The sequence below is a fragment of the Papaver somniferum genome, chromosome 5 (genome assembly GCF_003573695.1).
Source record: "Papaver somniferum cultivar HN1 chromosome 5, ASM357369v1, whole genome shotgun sequence".
Lineage (NCBI taxonomy): Eukaryota > Viridiplantae > Streptophyta > Magnoliopsida > Ranunculales > Papaveraceae > Papaver > Papaver somniferum.
This window is the reverse complement of record NC_039362.1, coordinates 181,309,713-181,325,573: the sequence shown is the minus strand read 5'-3', so window position 1 is coordinate 181,325,573 and position 15,861 is coordinate 181,309,713. Positions and strand designations below refer to the sequence as shown.

Genomic DNA, 15,861 nt, shown 5'->3' with positions numbered 1-15,861 from the left:
TTATCTAAATTTGGCATCAATGAATTAAACACTCTCAGATTTGTTTATGAAAATATACCTAACTTTTCCTAGTTTTAATCTAAATATAAATAGTTGAATAATTCTTCTAGCCGGTGAGCCATGCTACGCATTGGGTATGATGGGAATTGACTCCTATTCAGTGAGATGGGACTTCGCCCCGCACTCGGTTCAAAGAGAATTCCAATTAACAACTCCATTGTATAACTAAATTAACCAACTATTATTTAAAGGGTCAGAGTGGAAATACACATTTTTTAGGATACCTATAATTTATATGTGTCCATGAATTATAAGATGACCTCCTATATTATAGGATATGATTTGATCATGAGGCGTTAAACTCGAATTTAATTGTTCACCTTGATACTTGAATTAGATTTGGTTTTCGTTAAAGAAGTTTATGGATACCATTGAATAATAAAATGCCTTAGAGCATCACCAACAATGGGTGCTAAAAATCCTACGTGGAGTTTTTATTTGGATCCTTATTCATGGGGTGCAATATATGTGGTAAAAATAAAAATGTTTTGTTCATGAATATTTTTAGGATTTGTTTTTGGATAAAGAATAAAGGAATAAAAATGATTCTCTTTTTCCTATTGGTTTAGAAAATTTATTTAAAAATAATAATCAAAAAAATTGTTACAAAGATAACATGAAGGTCATTGCGAAGGTGTAGATAAGACTTTCACTAAGACCTTTGCATTTATTTTGACACCCTTCCTACTTTGTAGGACCGACCTACTGGGAGATGAATTTAATTTAAATGAGGGTCTAAAATCTTAGAGCATCTCCAACAGTAGGTCAAAAAAAATCCTACGTGGATGTCATTGTTAGACCCCCATTTATTTAGATTTTATCTCTCGATCTTAATAAGACCCTTTATACTAAAACTCATCTCCAGTAGTTAAGGTTATACAATGTATTTTAGATTTAGATAAACATTAAAAAAGTAATATTTGGCTTGAATCCATATTAAAAATTATCTTTTTAAAATAAAATTGATGACATGGAATTAATTAAAGGTCATCCCGAAGGTGGAGTTAAGACTTTCTTTAACACTTTCATATTTAGTATTTGATCCTCCTAATTTGTAGGACCTAACTATTGGAGATGCTTTTATACTAAATGGAGGTCTAAAATCCTACGTGTCGCTCAAAAAAAATATTTTCACCCTCTGTTGGAGATGCTCTTATGTGTCATAAGAAAATAAAATTTCCACCCTCTGTTGGAGATGTTCTTAGCGTATTATATGATGATCACGTGCTTAATATATTATATTATATATAAGAATGATAGGATGATCCAGTTCAACACGGAGTGGTCCTGTAAACTACATATATTGTGCGGGATTATTAGATGATTGCGTGTATAATATAAGTTATGTAATTTAGAGAAAAAATGGAGTGGGAGGAGTTAATGTTGTTTAATTGTTTCGATAGATAACTAAATTTGATTTCATTGAGTAAATTTATAAGTACTCGTCAGTCATATGATATGTAGTTTTAAAGGGTATTTAGAACCTAATCAAAATGAGGAGGAGACGTGTTAAAAAAAACGAACATATAATAAAATCATATTTCTACATGTCAATTGCTTCATGTACGTTGTCATTAGCTGCACAAAGTGAGGAAGTGAAAACCACAAAGAAAGAAAAATGAGACAAATTACACTACTTATATCATATGACACTACAAATATCATATTTTGAATGAGGTTCTCCTGCCAGTTCGAATGTATACCAAGGCAAGATACGTTGTAGGCATTACCGTTTATGGTTGTTGCATGCTGGAATAAAGGTGGGACTATAGAGGTTATTACTGTCTGCCGTCATACCAACGATTTCACCTTAGTCGGACAACAACAGAGACACCTTTCAAACGATACAAATAAAAGAAAACACAGCCGAAAGAAAATATTCATCACCTTGTTGGGGACTGATGTACTCCTAACCTCATAAAAATGGACCTCGTAGTACAAATTTAATCAACTTTGTTGCTGAAAAGTATAAAATAAATAAATAAAATGTAACGGTGTGTCATCCGTAGTTTTTTGGGGCGGTTCATAGAGAATTTTGTTTCTTTCATACCAATTGTTTCTTTAATACTAACGATGGATATAAATACTACTATCAAGTATTGATTACCACATTCATAGCAGGAAAAAAAAGTATTCATTACCACATCAAGGAACGTAATCCCAAGTGTGTGACATGCTTAGAACTGGATTACTACTTCCATGCAAGAGTCTGGATTACCAAAATACATACCTCCAAGATGTCAATAGATTTTGTGTTTTTCAGTCCACTTTGAAGGTGTGTGCTTTTCTATACTGGATCCCCAGTCTAGGAACCAGCTTGGAAATAAATCTCGTAAATACACAGTGACTCACTTACTTTTTCTATCTCTCCCCTTCTCTTTAAAGCATTGCGATGCATCTCATCCATGAACACGCTCTTCTATCCATCCTATCTTCAAGCTACGGATTATGAAATGATGTGGTGTATTTATTCAAATAAATAAAGATATAAATATAGAGAGTCACTTTCCATTTCCCCACAATCCCCATCTAATTTAGTAGGAAACCCGTGAGAATCAATTTCCTCCTCAAGAGTTGTTTTTCATATCGTTAAGGCTGGAAATGCAATTTAAGGCATACGCGACATTTGTCTTCTAATATAACTACCATCCTGATCAAAGTTGGGAATTGCGTTATTCCATGTTGACAACTGAAATTTCTTTGCTACATGCCCAGTCAGTTCTGTCATTCGGGTGAATGAAACCGGTCTTTTGTGACATCCATCGATGAGTTTATGAAAATCAATGAGAATCTAATTTTTCATACAAAAAAATAAAGCAAAAAACACACAGGTATCCCAGAACACAATGTGCACATAATTAACCGAATATTCTACAACATGCATCAAAAATCATTCTTATATCTCTTACCAATCTTTCTTATATCTACAACTCTAAGTCTGTAATTAATTCTCAATTAATTGCAAAATCATCTTCATCTTTTAAAATATACACGAAATCTTTACATCCAAAGCAAGTTGTTGGATCTTCAAAACCCCAAAAAATACACTATAAATGTGCGAATTTATTATTGAAAATCTGAGAAAAATACCTCCGCCTCCATCTTTGGTGTAGTTAATCTTGCCATGACAACCGCAGCATAATTTTTGTAATTCTCTATAATATCCAATAATGGAATATGATTGAACAGTTGATGACCAAAAACATAATACCATTAGTAAAAGGAACCAACTACGTCCCCACCTCCTGATCAATAAGATGTTACTTCGGCCGTTTTTTCGCTATCAAACCTCCACATCTTTAGAACCAATGCTTTCACCATCTTTTGAGTCTCCTGTGTGGTGAAAGTCTGAAACACCGCTTAACAATTTCTGGAAGTTTTTCTTTTTTCTTAACAAAACACAAAAAGATTTGTAAGGGCAATGTACGGGTAACGATTAGTAAAACATAACGTAAATCTACAGCAAAAACACACAGTACATCAATGCTTCTACGTGTTGGTTTTTTCTGAAATTATTGAATCATTAGATTTCAACAGAAGAAAATCACGTCTACATACAAGGAATCCGTGTGTGAAGGTTGTTGTGGTAAACCTACCGCAACACCACCGCGTCCAATATCAAACATTGTTTACGCGGTTGGAAAACTGTACAACATCTAACAATTTCCAATCCTTTATATAGACTTATTAAAAATACTTTACCATTAAGAAAATTCATAGATTTGAGGTATATATTTTAGCCCTATTTCGGAATACACTCTTTGTTTTGAAAACTACGGGAATAAGATCTATAATTATGTTAATAAAATTTATTTATAACATATTCGGCCTGTTTCTTTCTCAATGTTTTCTCTAAACAATCTTCCCATATTAATTTTTTTCTTTTTATTTTCTAAAAAAATAAAAATAGCAATTAAAGTGAGAAAATTTCAAAAGGTATTTCACGCTAAATAGGGAATCAATGCCGTGTAAAAAAATATTTCTTCCAAAATTAACATTGTTTCAAAGATTATATAAAAAGCCGTGTAAATGTACTTCACGCTAAATTGGGAATCAATGTCGTGTAAAAAATATTTTTTTTAGGCTAAGAATTTGGCATAAAAATCAAAATATGGAAATTAATAAAAATATTCTAAGATTTTGCATAAATATTTTGGGTATAAATGTATTTGTTACGGAAATTTATAAGATCGAATTCTTTATAAAAATAATTTCGGTATATTTTTTTTCGTTAATTTACTTTTATTCGTTTTAAAAATCTATTTTAGTATAGCATTTAGAATTTTACTTGAAACAAATTTCACGGTCCGGATTTTATTTTAACTATGTAAACGTGGTGTAAGAATCTTGTTAAAATTTCAACTAATTAGAATCAAAGATTTCGTCTACACCCAAGACGAAAAGAGGGTGAAGGATATCGCTCAATTTGGTACATAAGATCGAATAAATTCAACTTAAAATTAACGGCCACGAAATATAGGGGGTTAACTTGTATTTCAGTCGATCAGGAGCGAGGGTTTTGTTGATATTTTGGTGTAAGATATAACAATTTTATTTTATGACTTGTGCAAGATGATTTCAAAACAGGTTATAAGGAGACTAAACCAAATCCTTCGCAAGTTTTGGTGGGGGAATAACAAAAACTCGAAACGATTGCATTTTATCGTTGTGGGATGTTAACAACTCGGCGGGAGCTTACCTGGCAGGCAATCTTGGCGGTGAGAAATGATCTAAAAAAAGGATGTCTGTGGCTAATAGGCGATGGCAAAGACGTAAACATTTGGCGGGACCCTTGGAATCCTAGTATTGGTCCTTTAGACCTGAACAGGGCAACATGGCTTCATATTCTAACCTGATAACAGAAAATGAGTTAATGACTCTAAACTGCCAGTAGTGTCATATATGAAATACCGACGCTGGCGAATGACTCATTGAGATCTATGGTGGCACCAGCGACATCATATTCATATTGCTTGCTATCAAACTATTGTTTTTCTCCTTAGATTGGGTTCGCTTGCGGGTAGGCTCAGTGATTTAATATGTCAGCGGACAGGTCTGAACTTGTACAAATGAGAAAAGAAGACATTCCCCAAATAAGTGTTGGAACACCGGCCTAAAGAGAGCATTGGTTCTATTTGCCTATTTGGCATTTGCACTCCTCAAAATGTGTACGAGGACTATATATGTAACTTCTATAATTTGAACATTAACCCATTGATACTATTTTTAAACTTTTAAGTTTCCAACTTTTATACAAAGACAACGCGTTTTAGAAGCTCAGTCAAATGTGCTGGTTCGACGCACGAATGTAAATCGTATGCTTCAAGACAATTATACGATCAAACACAACAAAATAAGTAGCTTCTAGGGACAGGTTGTTTTTCCAAAACCGTCCCTAAAGAGGGTTATTTGGGATGCTCATGGAATACTCGTCCTTATTAGTGATCAAATTTTTAAATTAAGACAATAATATGACCGTCCCTAAAAAAAATGACGACCAAATAGTATTAGTGACGGTGGAACTGGGGACGGTCAGAAAAAGGTCACTAACATCTTCTTAGGACGGATTTGGGACTCTTGGGACGCTTTTTAGCCGTCCCAAGAAGCCTTTTGTTTTGTAATGAAATTTTAACAGAGAAAACTAAATAGAGCTACTAACAGCAGATCAACTGAATAGCACTCTTCATATCATCCGTCAGCTCCTTTGAAGTCTTGTAATTTCCTTGAAAAATTATTCGGACATACCGCATAGCTTAGTTCAAGTGATTGCATATTTGTGTAACTAGAGGAAAGTAGTACTACTTAACAGACAAAACACTGTAAATTTGACCTGACTGGCTTTGGTTAAGTGATACGATATGATATGATATGATCAGTAAGTGTGTTTTGATGATACATATGATTTGGATTGTTCAAAAATTTTCCCTCAATTTTGTATAACTAGCAGCAATTTAGTAGTTGTACAGTACTTGTATTTAAATATGGATGTGGTGGTGCATTTTCAAAGGGTCATGAGGGATGTTGCGGGAAGATGTATATATCTGTGATGTGAGAAAGATTTTGGTGGTGATATTCAGTCTTGTGTTTCTCCATTTGACCTTTTGTGGGTTATTTTTTACTGGTCGGTTTTTGTGTATATTTTTTTCAGGGGAAGAAGAAAAAGAATCTAATCAAAGAGAGTTAAAGATAAGAAAAGGACCTTACTATTAAAAGTTACACCGATTGGGGCGTCTCCTTAAACAAGGAGTGAGTAGGATATATTTGGATGACATTGTCAATCATGGTTATATATGTTGCAGAATACAGTGTAATTTATCATCAAAAATCTTTGGTCCAGTAAAATGTGAGTATTTTTGAAGTAAATATGAACATGGGAAAATAATCCAGTATGTCTTTACTGAATTACTGTTATAGCATATAAAATTGGTTTTTATAAGGTGCGAACACATTATATTGGATTTGTAAATCAAATAGGGATGGGGGATTGGATCTGCATTATTATCATGCATTGGTGTTTCTTTCTTAGCAAATGATGAACACATCCTAAAAGATCAAGAGAATTTTAGAAAGATATACTAATTGTGCCCATTAAGTGTAAAAATCTCACAAAATCGATTACAAAGTTGTTAAACCATGAACTAGTGCAAGTTGCATTAGAATTCACCCATTCTTTATTCAGATGGACTATACACAGAGCTGATTATATCTAGTCTCCTTGGTGATTAATTTAGGGACACCAATCATAACATTTAACTGTTGTTTCGAGCTGGTCATTTACTTGCCTATACCAGCACCTACTCCGGCTCCTACATCACCTCCAACTTTACCTCCTACATCAACTCCACCATGTCCACCTGCACGAGCGGAACCAGAAAAAGAACCTGTATCTGATGCTGAACTACCTCCACCTAAGTCTATATCTGTCCCAACTCCAGCTCCTACCTTCTCTCCGATTTTACCTCCTACATCAGCTTCACCTTCACCAGCTGCACCAGCAGAACCAGAAACAGAACCTGAGACGGATGTAGAAACACCTCCACCTAAGCCTATGTTTGTACCAACTCCAGCTCCTGCATTATCTCCGACTTCACTTCCTACATCAGCTCCACCTTGTCCACCTGTACCAGCGGAACCAGAAACAGAACCTGAGCCGGATGCGGAACCACCTCCACCTAAGCCTATGTCAGTACCAACTCCAGCTCCTACATCACCTCCGACTTCACCTCCTACATCATCTCCGCCTTGTCCACCTGCACCAGCAGAACCAGAAGCAGAACCTGAGCCGGACGCGGAACCACCTCCACCTAAGCCTATGTCTGTACCAACTTCACCTCCTACATCTCCTCCGATTTCACCCCCTACATCAGCTCCGCCTTGTCCACCTGCACCAGCGGAACCAGAAGCAGAACCTGAGTCGGACGCGGAACCACCTCCACCTAAGCCTATGTCTGTACCAACTCCAGCTCCTACATCACCTCCGACTTCACCCCCTACGTCAGCTCCGCCTTGTCCATCTGTACCAGCAGAACCAGAAGCAGAACCTGAACCGGACACAGAACCACCTCCACCTAAGCCTATGTCTGTACCAACTCCAACTCCTACATCACCTCCGACTTCACCCCCTACGTCAGCTCCACCTTGTCCACCTGCACCAGCGGAACTGGAGGCAGAACCTGAACCGGATGCGGAACCATCTCCACCTAAGCCTATGTCTGTACCAACTCCAGCTCCTACATCACCTCCGACTTCACTCCATACGTCAGCTCCCCCTTGTCCACCTGCACCAGCGGAACCAGAAGCAGAACCTGAGCCGGATGCGGAACCACCTCCACCTAAGCATATGTCTGTACCAACTTCATCTCCTACATCACCTCCGACTTCACCGCCTGCATGAGCTCCGCGTTGTCCACCTGCACCAGCGGAACCATAAGCAGAACCTGAGCCGGACGCGGAACCACCTCCACCTAAGCCTATGTTTGTACCTACTCCACCTCCTACATCACCTCCGATTTCACCCCCTACATCAGCTCCGCCTTGTCCACCTGCACTAGGGGAACCAGAAGCAGAACCTGAGCCGGATGCAGAACCACCTCCACCTAAGCCTATGTTTGTACCAACTCCAGCTCCTACATCACCTCCGACTTCACCCCCTACGTCAGCTCCACCTTGTCCACCTGCACCAGCGGAACCGGAAGCAGAACCTGAGCCGGATGCAGAACCACCTCCACCTAAGCCTATGTCTGTACCAACTCCATTTACATCACCTCCGACTTCACCTCCTACATCAGCTCCACCTTGTCCACCTGCACCAGCGGAACCAGAAGCAGAACCTGAGCCTGATGCAGACCCACCTCCACCTAAGCCTATATTTGTACCAACTCTGGCTCCTACATTACCTCCGACTTTACCTCCTACATCAGCTCCACCTTGTCCACCTGCGCCATCGGAACCAGAAGTAGAACCAGAGCCAGATGCGGAACCACCTCCACCAAAGCCTACGTCTGTACCAACTCCAACTCCTACATTACCTCCGACTTTACCTCCTATATTACCCCCGCCTTGACCAGATGTAGAACCACCTCCACCCAAGCCTATTCCTGAACCTACATTGCCTCCTACATCACCTCGGCCTCCGAAGTCCAAACCCAAGTCTTTCCTGGCTATTCGGCTTTGGGCAATAATAGCGAAACTAGTTATTAGGAACAAGCTAAGAACAAAACCTGAAGATGAAGATGAAGCCATAATGTTTAAAATTTATAAGTGATTCAAGTTTTCAGTTGCTAATAAAAGAGTGTAGAAAATGAATTGTATATGGAGACTAATGTTTTCAAAATCGAAAGCAAAAAACATGTTTGAGGCTAAGGGATGAATGTATAATATTATGCTTATGATCTACTGATCTATTTATAGTCGTGTTTTTGTAAGTTGTGACTCATGCTTGCACCCAAAATAGTAGTGGGTAATGGTTAATCTCTTAATAATCAAGATCACAATAATGATCTTTTAATTCCCACTTAGGATAGCTCTATGTCGATTGAAAGAAGATGAAGGTGCTGGAACATATGAAACCGAGTATATTCAGCAAAAAAGAAAATGGATTCTGTTGGGCAAGGTGATGTGCTGGAGCTTTCTTTTTTAAGCGTGTGATATCTATGTTGCGTGGATTCCTTTCCCCCTCCATAGATTTTGATATGCACTATAAATCCTCCTAACTCACCGCCCCACTAGCTGCTTTCATCATAGAGCTACACTGTAGTGGAGTGGGAGAATTATAACGTGTTTTTTTAAGTTGTGACTCATGCTTGCACCCAAAATAGTAGTGGGTAATGGTTATTCTCTTAATAATCAAGATCACAATAATGATCTTTTAACTCCCACTTAGGATAGCTCTATGTCGATTGAAAGAAGAACAAGGTGCTGGAACGTATGAAACCGAGTATATTCAGCAAAAAAGAAAATGGATTCTGTTGGGCAAGGTGATTTGCTGGAGCTTTCTTTTTTAAGCGTGTGATATCTATGTTGCGTGGATTCCTTTCCCCCTCCATAGATTTTGATATGCACTATAAATCCTCCTAACTCACCGCCCCACTAGCTGCTTTCATCATAGAGCTATACTGATATGGCACAAGCGGAAACGATAAAAGAGAAGGAGAATCCACCCCTAAAACTGTAACACTCACTCCAATCCAGGAGCTACAATAACCTCTAATCCAAGAGTTAAGATGATAATCAATGGTATAAACCAAATAACTTGAGAGTTTTCATTAATCTGATAAGTGAGTTAAACCAAGCGAAATTACAATGACTGAAACCAAGACTATTTATAACCTTAGACATTCCTGAAACACACTTGCGTGTAGTTTATCCTAACAGCTCCTCCTAAATATCCTCATGAATAAGTCTGTTGACTTATCTCTAGAGTTCGGATAACTTATTAGACTCTTTCAGCTTACCTAAACATCTAACAGAACTGAATAAATCAAACAAATGCAGCTAACCATCGACTATATGGCAGCACATTGACTCGCATATTATGCCCCTAAATACGTCCCGTATCATATACACTGTAGTGGGGTGGGAGAATTATAACGTGTGTGCTTGATTGTACACAACTCGAGCTTTTTGGTCGACGTACCGGCTTTAAATCGCTGTATGTAAAAGTATATATGTATATGCTCATCATTGCTTAAACTGTGCGGTTTTGAATCGCCTTTTACCAGATAACTAGAAATTTAAAAACGTAGTAGACAACAAAATTGGATGTAGCTCAAATGGTAGAGCGCTCCCTTTGCATGCGAGAGATACGGGGTTCGATACCCTGCACCTATTGAAAGAATTTTTTCCGCTTCTTTGTTTTTGAACTAGCTACATCAGAACGTCGCTGGGAATATCAATCTAGGTAAAGTGGTCAAAATTTTCTTCTATCAAGTGTCTTTGAGCTAACTCAGACTCGAGCAGAGCACAGCCAATGGCAAGGCTTAGTTGGTCATTTTATTGAAGCTACTTTGTTTATGTTGATAAATGAGTATTCTAAGAAAGCAAGTCTGACAAAATCAAGAAACTTGATGATGCTTTAGTTTACTTGGTTAAATTAGTTTTGCTGGATCCATTGCAATACAGTGCTGCTGCATTCTATCATTTTTTTTTTTTTGAGTTCTCTGTTCAAAAGTAACTTTGATTCAGATGACTTTGCTTTGGATTCAAGCCTTATATCATTTACGAACCAATCCAATCTGAATTTATGCACCGAGTCTGTGTCCAAATCCTCATGGCTATGTGATTCCCTGATGAAAGTGGTCGGAGTTGACAGAAGGAAGAAGCCATAGCATTCGCTAATGAAATCAGAATGAAAATGGCCCAGCGCCTACTTTAGACCTGAACAGGGCAACATGGCTGCAAATTCTAACGTGACAACAGTGAATGGGTTAATGACTCATTTAATGACTCAAACTGCCAGTGGTGTTATGAAATACCAATGTTGGCGAACGAATCACTGAAATCTATGGTGGTGCCGGCGGCATCATATTCGTATTGCTTGCTACCAAACTATTGTTTTTCTCCTTAGGTTGGGTTCCTCGCGGGTAGGCTCAGTGATTTCAAATATGTCAGCGGACAGGTCTGATATCGTGCAAATGTAAATTAAAAAGAAAAGAAAAAACATTCCCCAAATAAGTGTTGTAACACCGGCCTAAAGAATCCATGTGTATTTGGCATTTGCAAGGACATTCTAACTTCAATTTGATCATTGATACTATTTTTAAACTTTTAAGTGTCCAAGTTTTATTCAAAGCCAAAGCATTTTAGAAGCTCAACCAAATGTGCTAGTTCGACGCACGAATGTACGTAAATCATATGCTTCAAGACAGTTATATGATGGTAATACCATATATAAGATCAAGTAGAGAAATCTAAGCAGAGATAATGACAGCAGATCAAGTAGAGTACATCATATCAATAGAAATGTTCTCAAAAATGGTAATACCATATATAAGATCAATTGAATAGAAAACTCTTCATATCATCCGTCAGCTGCTTTGAAGTCTTGTAATTTCCTTGAGAAATTATTCGGACGTACTGCGTAGTTCATTCAAGTGATTGCATATCCGTGTAACTAGAGGAAAGTACGTACGTAGTAGTACTTAACACACAAATACTGTAAATTTGACCAGACTGACTTTGGTGAAGTGATATGATATGATGAGTAAGTGTGTTTTGATGATATGATTTGGATCGTTCAATAATTTGACCTGAATTTTGTATAACTAGAGTATACTAGCAGTTGGTACAGTACTGTAAATATGGATGTGGTGGTGCATTTTCAGAGGGTCATGATGGATGCTGCGTGCAGATGTGTGTATTTGTGTGATGCAAATGCAAGAAAGATTTTGGTGGTGATATGCAAATCTTGTGTTTCTCCATTTGACCTTTCGTTGGTTTTTTTTTTACTGGTCGGTTTTTGTGTATATTTTTTCAGGGGAAAAAAGAAAAAGAATCAAGTCAAAGAGAGTTAAAGATAAGTAAAGGACCTTACTGGAGACAAGAAGTTAGGAGAAGTTGAAGATGAAGTGCATATTACGGAGAATTTTAGTGCCAAGAAGTGCTAAGAGATTTTGATAGGTAATCCTTCATGTAATTTCGATTCTCATTTATGGAAGAGATATATTCCAAACAAGGTAAGCTTCGTTCTTTGGGCAAGTTTTCATGATTCTCTCCCTACTAAAGACATGTTAGTTCATCACGTTATAAGCATTCAAACTGATTTGTGTGTGTTTTTTGCAATGATGAAAGAGAAACTTCTGATCATATGTTTCTACACTGTCCGTATTCTTTTGCGATATGAGATTATTTTATCAAGGCTTTTAAGATATCATGGCCGATGCCAAGAACTTTGTTACAATTGTTTGAAGCTTGGAATACCAATGTGCTTAAAGGAAGAGGGAAGGAGGTTTGGAAGATTATTCACTATCCTATTTGTTGGATATTATGGAAGGAGAGAAATGGGAGAGTCTTTGGTGGTCGCCAGAAAAGTATTGCGGAGAATATTGATCTTGTTAAGCAACTTGTTGTCTTATGGTCTTGTGACACAGATTCTTTTAAATTCGTTCCTCCTAGTCTCATTTGGAACAATTGGGAAACTCTCATGAAAGAGTGATTAGCTTTGTAATTTATATTTCTCTTTTTCTCTTTTAATATAACCTTTTCTTCGAAAATAAAATAAAATAAAGGACCTTACCATTAAAAGTTACACCGATTGGGGTTTCACTTTAAACAAGGAGTGAGTAGGACATATTTGGATGACACCGTCAATTTTGGTTATGCTGCAGAATACAGTGTAATTTATATCAAAAATCTTTGGTCCCGAAAATATTAGTCATTTTTGAAGGGAACTGGAACATGGGAAAATAATCCAGTAAGTCGCTATTGAATTATTTCTTCCGTTTCTAAAAAATAGGCAGGTTTCTCATTTTGGATATGTCAAAAAATAGGCTTGTTTCCATATGTGGAAAGTCAAATGTTATGATGTATTACTATACTCATAGATGGACCAATTCTCTCTCTATTTTCTCTCCTAATACAAAAAGGGACCACTTCTCTATCCTCTTTCTCTAATAACAAATAAGTGAGGACCAAAGAATATATTAGTAAAAAATATGGAAAAGTTGCTCCTTTTCTTAATTTTTGTGAAAACCAAACAAACCTATTTTTTAGAAACGGAGGGAGTACCGTTATATCATATAAAATCAGTTTTTCATGAGGTACGTAAACACAATTTTGGATTTGTAACAGCTCTCATCAAATCAAATGAGGTATCATATTATTATTATTATTTTATTTTTTTATATTTTTTTATATCATGGATTGGTGTTTCTTCGTCAGCAAATGATCAACAAACCCTAAAAGCTCATGAGAATTTTAGAACGCATTAACTAATTTTGCCCATTAAATGTAACAAATTTCTCAAAATCCATTACAAAGTTATTAAACCATAAACTACTGCAAATTACATTAGAATTCACCCCTTCTTTTATTTAGATAGACTTGACATATATAATTGTTCGTATACGTATGTATATATATGTACCCCTTGGTATTTAACTTAGGAACACCTATGATCACATTTGAATGTTGTTTCAAAGTTAGTCATTCACTTGCCTATGCCGGCACCTATCCCAGCTCCTGCATTTCCTCCGATTTTACCTCTTGCACCAACTCCACCTTGTCCACCTGCACCAGCAGAACCAGACGCAAAACCTGAGCCAGATGCAGAACCACCTCCACCTAAACCTATATTTGTACCAACTCCAGCTTCTGTATCACCTCCGACTTTACCTCCTATATCAGCTCTACCTTGTCCAGCTGCACCAGCGGAACCAGAAGCAAACCCTGAGCCGGATGCAGAACCACCTCCACCTAAGTCTATGTCTGTACCAACGCCAGCTCCTACATTACCTCCGACTTGACCTCCTACATCAGCTCCACCTTGTCCACCTGCACCAACAGAACCAGAAGCAGAACCTGAGCCAGATGCAAAACCACCTCCACCTAAACCTATGTCTGTACCAGCTCCTACATTACCTCCGACTTTACCTCCTACATCAACTCCACCTTGTCCAGCTGCGCCGGCGGAACCAAAAGCAGAACCTGAGCCGGATGCAGAACCACTTCCACCTAAGCCTATGTTTGTACCAACTTCAGCTCCTACATTACCTCCGACTTTACCTCCTATATTAGCTCCACCTTGTCCACCTGCACCGGCGGAACCAGAAGCTGAACCTGAGCCGGATGCGGAACCACCTCCACCTAAGCCTATGTTTGTACCAGCTCCTACATTACCTCCGACTTTACCTCCTACATCAGCTCCACCTTGTCCACCTGCACCGTCAGAACCAGAAGCAGAACCTGAGCCGGATGCAGAGACACCTCCACCTAAGCCTATGTTTGTACCAACTCCAGCTCCTACATTACCTCTGACTTTACCTCCTACATCAGCTCCACCTTGTCCACCTGCACCGGCAGAACCAGAAGCAGAACCTGAGCCGGATGCAGAGCCGCCTCCACCTAAGCCTATGTTTGTACCAACTCCAACTCCTACATTACCTCCGACTTTACCTCCTACATCAGCTCTACCTTTTCCACTTGCACCAGCGGAACCCGAAGCAGAACCTGAGGAGGATGCAGAACCACCTCCACCTAAACCTATGTTTGTACTAACTCCATCTCCTACATTACCTCCGACTTTACCTCCTACATCAGCTCCACCTTGTCCACCTGCGCCAGCGGAACCAGAAGCAGAACCTGAGCCGGATGCAGAACCACCTCCACCTAAACCTATGTTTGTACCAACTCCTGCTTCTGCATTACCTCCGACTTTACCTCCTACATTACCCCCAACTTGCCCAGATGCAGAACCACCTCCACCTAAGCTTATTCCTGTACTTACTCCACTTCCTGCATTACCTCCAATATTGCTTCCTATATTACCTGCACCTTGACCTCCATCACGAACGGAACCAGATCCAGAGCCAGATCCCGACGCAGAACCACCTCCTCCTAAGCCTATTCCTGAACCAATTCCAGCTCCTACATTGCCTCCGAAGTCCAAACCCAAGTCTTTCCTGGCTATTCGGCTTTGGGCAATAGTAGCGAAACTAGTAATGAGGAACAAGCTAAGAACAAAACCTAAACATGATGCGGATGAAGCCATAATGTTTAAAATTGATGAGTCGATTCAAGTTTTCAGTAGCTAATAAAGAGTATAGAAATTGATTTGTATATGGAGACTAAGGTTTTCAAACTGGAAAGCAAAACAAATGTTAATAAGAATGGATGTTTGAGTGAATAGACTAAGGGATGAATGTATAATATTATGCTTATGATCTACTGATCTATTTATAGTCGTGTTTTTGTAAGTTGTGACTCATGCTTGCACCCAAAATAGTAGTGGGTAATGGTTAATCTCTTAATAATCAAGATCACAATAATGATCTTTTAACTCCCACTTAGGATAGCTCTATGTCGATTGAAAGAAGAAGAAGGTGCTGGAACGTATGAAACCGAGTATATTCAGCAAAAAAGAACATGGATTCTGTTCGGCAATGTGATGTGCTGGAACTTTCTTTTTTAAGCGTGTGATATCTATGTTGCATGGACTCGTTTCCCTCCATAGATTTTGACATGCACTATATATCCTTCTAACTCACCGCCCCACTAGCTGCTTTCATCATAGATCTACACTGTAGTGGAGTGGGAGAATTATAACGTGTGTTCTTGATTGTACACAACTCGATCTTTTTGGTCGAC

The 15,861-nt window shown here is 38.3% G+C and overlaps 2 protein-coding genes across 2 annotated transcripts; both read right to left on the bottom strand.

Annotated features, from left to right (window-relative positions):
• Nucleotides 1-6,834: 6,834 nt before the first annotated feature.
• On the bottom strand, nt 6,835-8,802 carry LOC113280241 (glycine-rich cell wall structural protein 1-like). Its single transcript, XM_026528890.1, has one exon. It carries the CDS (start codon nt 8,800-8,802, stop codon nt 6,835-6,837), a length of 1,968 nt encoding a protein of 655 aa, XP_026384675.1.
• Nucleotides 8,803-13,500: 4,698 nt separating this feature from the next.
• On the bottom strand, nt 13,501-15,265 carry LOC113283848 (glycine-rich cell wall structural protein-like). The gene is made up of 2 exons (XM_026533228.1): nt 14,137-15,265; nt 13,501-14,049 (listed from the first exon to the last, which is right to left on the bottom strand). The coding sequence occupies exons 1-2, from the start codon at nt 15,263-15,265 to the stop codon at nt 13,706-13,708; spliced, it is 1,473 nt and encodes a 490-aa protein (XP_026389013.1). The 3' UTR covers nt 13,501-13,705.
• Between the last annotated feature and the right edge of the window lie 596 nt (nt 15,266-15,861).

What these genes read in the sequence shown, in the direction of transcription:
- LOC113280241 (XM_026528890.1), bottom strand. Translation starts at nt 8,802, where the DNA reads ATGGCTTCATCTTCATCTTCAGGTTTTGTTCTTAGCTTGTTCCTAATA.
- LOC113283848 (XM_026533228.1), bottom strand. Translation starts at nt 15,265, where the DNA reads ATGGCTTCATCCGCATCATGTTTAGGTTTTGTTCTTAGCTTGTTCCTC. An exon ending in TGTAGGAGGTAAAGTCGGAG is followed by an intron (nt 14,050 to 14,136) that starts GTAATGTAGGAG and finishes CTGTTGGTGCAG; the next exon opens with GTGGACAAGGTGGAGCTGAT.